At 41.0% G+C, this 8161-nt stretch overlaps 1 protein-coding gene across 1 annotated transcript in view; it reads left to right on the plus strand.

The window, feature by feature from the left end:
• The window catches only part of PWP2 (PWP2 periodic tryptophan protein homolog (yeast)), a 28755-nt gene that overhangs the window by 12166 nt on the left and 8428 nt on the right, over nucleotides 1-8161 (plus strand). The window contains exons 10-14 of the mRNA XM_019529028.1: nucleotides 472-608; nucleotides 2439-2587; nucleotides 5990-6137; nucleotides 6885-7035; nucleotides 7496-7676. Of these exons, the coding sequence (XP_019384573.1) occupies nucleotides 472-608; nucleotides 2439-2587; nucleotides 5990-6137; nucleotides 6885-7035; nucleotides 7496-7676 (766 nt within the window). The remainder of the gene's footprint in view (nucleotides 1-471; nucleotides 609-2438; nucleotides 2588-5989; nucleotides 6138-6884; nucleotides 7036-7495; nucleotides 7677-8161) is intronic.

Genomic DNA, 8161 nt, shown 5'->3' on the forward strand with positions numbered 1-8161 from the left:
AAAATAAGGTAAATAAACATTAGTTCTGTTTCATTATTGTTTAGGCATAACCTTGCTTCATTCAAAATGGTGAGATTTAAAGAACATCTGTTCACATAAAAATGCACAATTGAAGCTGAGTGTATTTTAGTTTTACTTTTCCCCTCTATCTGCTTTTAGCTGCCCATCAACACCTCTCACTCTTCTAATAAGACCAGTCAATACTGTTCTGAGATAGAAGCAAGAATGCTAGGCCAAGTAATGATTGCTGGTATTTGCAGAAAGTCTCTGTTGCTTTGATTTTTCAGAGAGCCACTATGTATTTTATCAGGATGCACGTATATGTAATACAGCTTATCTGTATGAGCATGCTTATATTTTTAATAAATGGGAAAGATGTTATGCTCAGATATGAGTTTTAGTAGGTTTTATGTGATGAATCCTGTCACTGAATCAAAATTCTGTGTCAGTCTTTCTTCATTGTGTTTACAGGTCTGGGTCAGCTGCTGGTGTGGGAATGGCAAAGTGAGTCTTATGTACTGAAGCAGCAGGGCCATTTCAACAGTATGGTCTCACTGGCATATTCTCCAGATGGACAATACTTAGTTACTGGAGGGGATGATGGGAAAGTAAGTGGGCCATTAAAATCTCATTTTATGAATCTCAAGAGCACAATAAGCAGTATAAGTCTGAATGCATTGTAGAAAGCTCCATTACTGTAAATTACATTTTATATAATTGCACAAATTGTTTTTATCTTCAGAGCCCTTGAATGTGTCTTGGAAGTATTTTTTTTCTCTACAAAATTATACATCATTCGAGTGGTTATCGTAGGGATGTTTTTGAGGGATCCATTGTTTCCCTTAATCTACCTGTTTTAGCAGCTAGGAATTTGCATTTGGAACAACTGCAGGTACAGGATAAAAAACGTTGGAGGGGGTTGTATGCCCCTAACATCTATCTACATTATTACCGCAAACTTTGCAAGATCTGCCAAGCCTTTGCAGTAGTTGGGAAGTACCTACCTCAGAATAAAATACATCAACTTTACAAAAAGTATTTAATTTCCAAACAACATTTTCTTTGCTGTACCATTGCTTTTTTAAAAGAAAAACACGTGTCTGTCATGGGTGATTTCTACATTAGAACTATAGAGTACAACCACTTTCTGGATTTTCATGGACCCTATTTTTTCTTCAGTTATGGTCCAGAAACTTATATATATAATATAAATAAATATCCCCCCCCATCTGAAATTTGAAGCAGAGTAGAGCTTGTCGGGAATTTTTTGCTAAAATGATTGTGCAACAGAAAATTCATTTTCTGGGGAACCTAGAACTCTTCTGGCTCCTTAGCAAGGTATGTGAGCAAAAAATTCTTGACCAGCTCCAAGTATTTTTCACTTTGGAAATGAAAGGCCCAGTCTTGCACTCAGTTAATGGAGTGCTAACTGACAGAATTAGGGGTTCTGACTGAGATTAAGGCATGCAGAACTAGGCTTTTGGTTGAAAGAAATGACAAATCTCAGGGTGGATTTGATTTAAATTACTGGACAGAAAGCTTTGATTTAATTGTTTTCTGCAAGAAATGCATTTTGTTGTTTGATATCCTTTATTCATTTAACTTCTTGAAACTTTGCACTTTTAGAGAAAGGTAAGGGCTTAACTGTGTGTACACAAACTTGCAGAGCGACAGTAGGGCTGATAGGTGGGTAATCTGGTCTGTTGTCTCTCTCATATACTGCTGTTAACAAGGATGTTACATCTGGAGACAGCAAACTCTCCCCATGCCTGAAGAAGGGCGTTTGTGCCCAAAAGTTTGCAAAGAACATTTTTTTCTAACTATTTACTTGGTCTAATAAAAGAGGTCAAATAAAAGATATCACATCTACCCAAAGAACCTTGTCTGCCTATGATCTCTGGAGAGACAAATCCACAGTTTGACAACTGAAATTAAGCATCATAGAGATGCTTAATGGGATCTTCTAGACTGAGCATTGAGTCCCATTGGGTAGTGTGGTTTTCTTTAATCTTTACTGATCTATAGAGGAGCCTCTGGAAACCCCATAAGATTGGGCCCCTAATATAGTTCATGGCCTCTGACCTATTTATAAAACTTCTAAAAATGTTACATGAATATATTGTTTCAAATAGTATATTAGAAGTTATAATCCCCATTCCATGATGATATATTTGAGCTTTAAGATATCTTAAATTAAAATTACCTTTTTATAAGTGTATTGTTTAAAAAGCATCTTAAAAATATGGTTAAATAAAAAAAATCGGATTTAAATAAAAAAATCAATGTATTTTATTTTGTTTTTTTTAATCGTTGATTTTTATCCACCTGGACAAATCTGTTGTGAACAAGAAAGGTTTCAACATGTTCTCTCCCTCTTCTGTCTCTCCCCCCATTTATGACGCACAGGTTTTTAGTGGTTCTTCCCATTTCTTGTGCAGGTAAAAGTATGGAACACCAGTAGTGGCTTCTGTTTTGTCACATTTACTGAACACACCAGCAGTGTCGCTGTTGTAACTTTTACGTCTACTGGTTATGTTATTTTGAGCGCTTCGCTGGATGGAACAGTGCGAGCCTTTGACCTTCATAGGTATGTCCCCTTTAAGACTCTCTGTACTGCTTAATTTTGTCTAGCAGGTTATTACATTGGTTTCAGCCATGGTACAGTTATCAAAATGTCACGCACTCTGTCCCCACTCTCCATTTTTTTAAATCTTGTGTTTTCATCCCAACACTCCAAAGAGCTGCCTGCTGCAGTGCTCAGCGATCTTAAGACCAATTTGTTCAAGTCTGCGTGCTGCTGTACTGATTGATGGTGTATTTATCAGTTTATGACAAAGTGACAGAACTGCTGAAGCAGTGATCTAGGATAGTGGTGCTCAGCTTTTTTGGCTGGTGGGTCAGATGGGAAGTGCCCAAGCCATCCACAGGTCAGATCCAGCTGGTGATCCTGATCTGACATGGTGCAGTTGCGATAGGAGGCATCCCAGCTCCAATCTGGCCTCTTTGGGAGGAGGGAGGTGTTGTGGCTAGGTCCCACAGAGGGAAGGGGTCATGTCCCAATCTCAACCCAGCTCCTGGGGGGAGGAAGGGGACATGGCTCAGTTCATTGTGCTGGTAGGGGGCATGGCTTGGCCCTGTGGAGGGGCGGGGAGGGAATCTGGCCTCGCCCTGCATGCAGGGGTGGGCTGGGTTGGGAGTTTTAGCTGGCCCCAGCCTGGCCCCATGGGGGAAAGGACATGGCCTGGCTTCATCTAGCCATGGTGCTGGGAGGATGGGGTATGGCCTGGCCCCAACTTGTTGTGCAGGGCTTAGGTTTTGAAAAATTGGCAGCGGGAGAGGGTGGCTGCATTTATTGCCACCTCACCCTTGCTGCCAAATTTCCTTGTCTCTGGGGAACCCTGTGGGCCAGATACTCTATGGCCTGCATTTTACCCACAGACCAGAGGTTGAACACCCATGGCTTAGAGAATATGAACAGGCCACCCAGCCAGCATGCAAGGTCCTGGAGGAGACCTCAAGAATCATCTAGTCCAACCCTCTTCCAAGACCATCCTTGTCTAAACCTGCTCCTGTATAAACTTCCAAAGATGGCAGTTCCACAACCTCTCTAGATAACCTGTTCCAATTCTTAACTACCCTTATAGTTAGAATGTTCTTCCCAATGTCCAATGTCAGTTTTCCTTGTAATTCAAGGCAGTTACTTCTTGTCCTGTTCCTTGTGCCATAGAGAAACATTCTGTTACCATCATCTGTATGGCTACCCTTCGGATATTTCACCACTTATCAAATTCCTCCTTGGTCTTTTTTTTTTCTTCAGATAGAACATTATGTATTTTTAGATCTGTGTTCTGCATTTGGAATCAAATAATTCTTAGGGTTTTTTTAATGCTTAGATGATTTATAGTTTGTATTTCCATAAACCCCTGAATATAAAGAAAAGGATTTTCTAGTTACCTAGTTGTTACCAAACTCTCTCTTGCATTCTTCCCAGGATCAAGGAATGAATGGCGTGGGCACTAAATGTAGGGGACCGGTACAATAAGAATATGTGCCTTATAAGTGATCCATATTCATATAATGCATAATAGACCCTCTTACAGAATTTCCACTACCCATTATGGATTGCTCTTCTCCACGCTTGTCCCTCAAATTACTTTATATGCACAGACCCCTTCTGAAATGGGTTCTGTATGCAGTGAATTGTGCACTATACGTGTTGCTGTAGGCCAAAAATTCAGTAAGAGGAAACAGGCTTGTGAGATTTAAGATATCTAGGTAGAGGAGCATATGCTCTAACTTGCTCAGTAAAGGAAACTAACAAAACAGGAAAATTTCTGGTGTAGACCATTAGGCAGAAGATCATAGAATCATAGAAAATTAAGGTTGGAAGAGACCTCGGGAGACATCTAATCCAAACCACTGCTCAAAGCAGGACTGACCCCAACTAGATCATTCCAACAAAGGCTTTGTCTAACCAGGTCTTAAAAACCTCCAAGGCTGACCACAACCTCTCTAGGTAACCCATTCTAGTGCTTTACTACCCTCTTGGAGAGGGAGTTTGTCTGATATCTAACCTAAACTTCCCTTGTTGCAACTTGAGACCATTGCTCCTTGTTCTGTCATCTGCCACCACTGAGAACAGTCCAGCTCCATCCTCTTTGGAACCACCCTTCAGGTAGTTGAAGACTGCTATTAAATCTCCCCTCAGTCTTCTCCTCTCCAAACTAAAGAAACCCAGTTCCCTTAACCTTTCCTCAGAAGTCATGTGTCCAGTCCCCTAACCATTTTTGTTGCCCTCCACTGGACTTTCTCCATTTTGTCTTATACCCTTTCTGTAGTAGGCGGCACAAAAACTGAACAGTACCCCAGATGTGGCCTTATCACTGCCAAGTAAAGGGGAAGAATCACTTCCCTCGGTCTGCTGGCAACACACCTGCCAAGGCAGCTCAATATGCCATTAGCCTTCTTGGCAACAAGGGCACACTGTTGTCTCATACTCAGCTTATTGTGCACTGTAACCCCCAGGTCCTTTTCTGCAGAGCTGCTCAACCAGTCAGTCCCAAGCCTGTACTAGTTCATGGACTGTTCCATCCCAAGTGCAGGACTTTGCACTCGTCCTTGTTGAACCTCATGAGATTTCTTTTGGTCCAATCCTCCAGTTTGTCTACGTCTCTCTGGATCATAGCCCTGCCCCCCCAGCGTATCTGCTACTCTCCCCAGCTTGATGTCATCTGCAAACCTGCTGAGGGTGCGCTCCATCCCATCTTCCAGGTCATTGATGAAAGTATTGAACAAGCCCAGCCTCAGGACCAACCCCTGGGGCACTTCACTTTATACTGGCTACCAACTAGACATCAAGCCATAGATTACTATCCTCTGAGCCCAATAATCCAGCCAGTTTTCTATCCACCTTACAATCTGTTGATCCAGTCCATACTTCCTTAGCTTGCTTGTGAGAATGTTGTGGGAGACCATATGAAAAGCCTTGCTAAAGTCAAGATATATCACATCCACTGCTTTTTCTGCATCCACAGAGCCAGTCATCTCATCATAGAAGGCAATTAGTTGTATACACACACCCAGCAACTACTCCATTATCCATACAGTGACATAGTATATGTAATGGAACAAACATCCTCAAACATTAAAGTGAATTGTATTGGTTAAAAGTTGCAGCCTCAAAAAATTTCTTGCTTCTGTAGCATGGGTATATGTCTCTGAGTCAGTCTAGGACTCATGTATCAAAGTCATGACCAGCACACTCTACTGGCTGAACAAAAAAATACATATTTGCATACCTGTTTTAATTTCTAATTTGTATATTGTAGCAATTCAAAATGTACTTTAGATTTAAATGGTTGCATTTGGTTAAAATTGTTTTTTTTAAACGAACTATTAAAGTGTTAAACACATTCATTTTTGTAATGCTTTCTTGAAGACTTAATTACTTACACATTTCTAAAATTGTTCTTAATATTGCTTATGATAGATACCGCAATTTCCGCACCTTCACTTCTCCACGACTGACCCAGTTCTCTTGTTTAGCTGTGGACTCCAGTGGTGAGATTGTTTCAGCTGGTTCCCAGGACACTTTTGAAATCTTCATCTGGTCAATGCAGAGTGGCAGACTCTTAGATGTAAGGGACTGAGATTTGGTTTCTGAATCCTTGCAGTTAACATACAGTATGTTTTGTTAAGTACCTTCTAGGTTAAAGTGTATGTGCCTGAAGGTGGGTGAGCAGGGGGCACACAGCTGACATGGGGCTCCTAAGGGAAAGACAGTAGTGCAGAGAGCCCTGAGCCTATGGCAAGCAGCCTGCATCTGCCGTACATACAAATCTGGGGATGGGGCACATGCCTCCCCTGGGGGGTGCATGCGGTGGTGGGGAGCTACCCCCTCCCCCTTCCTGCACCACCTGGACAAGTCACCCATGACTCCATCCTGCCCTGGCCCTGGATCCCATTCACGGCCCTGGCTGGGCAGCACCCCCTGCTCCACTCTCTCAATCTGCACACCCCCATCCTCCACACCCCTTTCCCTCCAAAGACTTACCTGCTCAACTGTGTTCCTTGCCACGTGTATGCATGCAGCTGCACACATGTGCATGACGTGCAGGGGCTTGAGTAGGAAGTCATATCATATTTATCAGTGAACATTATCAGCTACACTGGCCAAAAAAAGCCAATGATATTAATTTTCCTTTTATTGGTGCCAATCCAATATGCAACTGATATCTTGGTACACATCTGCATTCCATCTGTTGCGAAGAACTAAATGTAGTAGGGATGGGGCCGGTGGACCTACTTACAGTTTTGCTACAGTATTATATGTTGAACTCAGTTTCACATAATTATTTCCTTATTATCTTTTCTACATCCATTAGGTCATCTGTGGTCACGAAGGCCCCATCAGCAGTCTTTGTTTTAACCCAGTGAAGAGTATCCTAGCTAGTGCTTCTTGGGATAAAACAGTCAGATTATGGGATATGTTTGACAGCTGGAGAAGCAAGGAGACCCTAACGCTGAACTCAGATGGTAAACTTAATTTCATGTTATGTAACTTATCATTTGGAGGCAGCCAGATACAAATTTCATAAATTCATAGATTGTAAGGGCTGGAAGGGACCTTGCAAGATCATTGGGTCCAGCCTCCCTGCACTAGGCAGGAGTGGTTCTGCTCTTTCACAGATGTTCTGTAAATGTTTGTATTTGATGCCGTTGGTCTGTTAGAATTTTATTTACTTATTACAAGCTGAAGTTTTCATTCTTGCTCTTCCATACAATCTGGAAACTTTCAGCAGCACAATAAGTGTTTGGTACTAACTACCCAAAATATAATGTTATAGTCAGTTTAACATTACATTTTGTCCAAAAAAATTCTATTTACCTCATCCTTTTAAATCTTGTTTCTGAGAATCTAGACAAAAGTGTTACACAAAGTGGTTTTAAAGTAAGGTGTGGCTACTTTTTTATTCATTGACCAAATTTTGTGCAGTGCTTGCTGTTGCTTTCCGACCTGATGGCAAGGAGCTTGCGGTTGCAGCCCTGGATGGACAAATAACTTTCTGGGATCCTGAAAATGCAGTGCAGACTGGCTCAATTGAGGGAAGACATGACCTTCAAATGGGAAGAAAAGAGTTGGATAAAATAACAGCCAAGCAAGCTGCTAAGGGAAAGTATGTAAAATAGTCTTGTGACAATGACAAGAGATTGACTATACTCACTTGTTTCTATTATACTCATTTTTTCCTTTTGTATGAAGTTTTCCTGACTCTTGAGTTTTTTACGATGGTTTCAGAATTTAACTGTCACTTAAATATTTTGATTATGAAATTTGGTATCTTCTGACTTGGCAAGTGGTACTTTAGTTCCAAACCTTTCTCTTTCCCTGGCACCTTCACAGTAGGTCACTTTCACTCATAAATCCTGGGTGTGTATATTTTGTCATTGGTGATGACATTGATTCATTTACATCACACTGAAGCTTTTATGCTATTCTGTACATCATTTCTTGGTCAACAGTAACACCTTTTTACAATTATGGTCCTGTACGCAACTGATAAATAGAAAGTTGCTATTTTAGAATATATAATCTGTGATATCCTATTGAGGTAATCAATTTTTTAAAAAGCAGTGAGTATATTTGGTTATTGGAAAACCT

The sequence above is a fragment of the Crocodylus porosus genome, unplaced genomic scaffold, assembly GCF_001723895.1.
Source record: "Crocodylus porosus isolate Cpor-Errol unplaced genomic scaffold, CroPor_comp1, whole genome shotgun sequence".
NCBI classification, from domain to species: Eukaryota; Metazoa; Chordata; order Crocodylia; family Crocodylidae; genus Crocodylus; species Crocodylus porosus.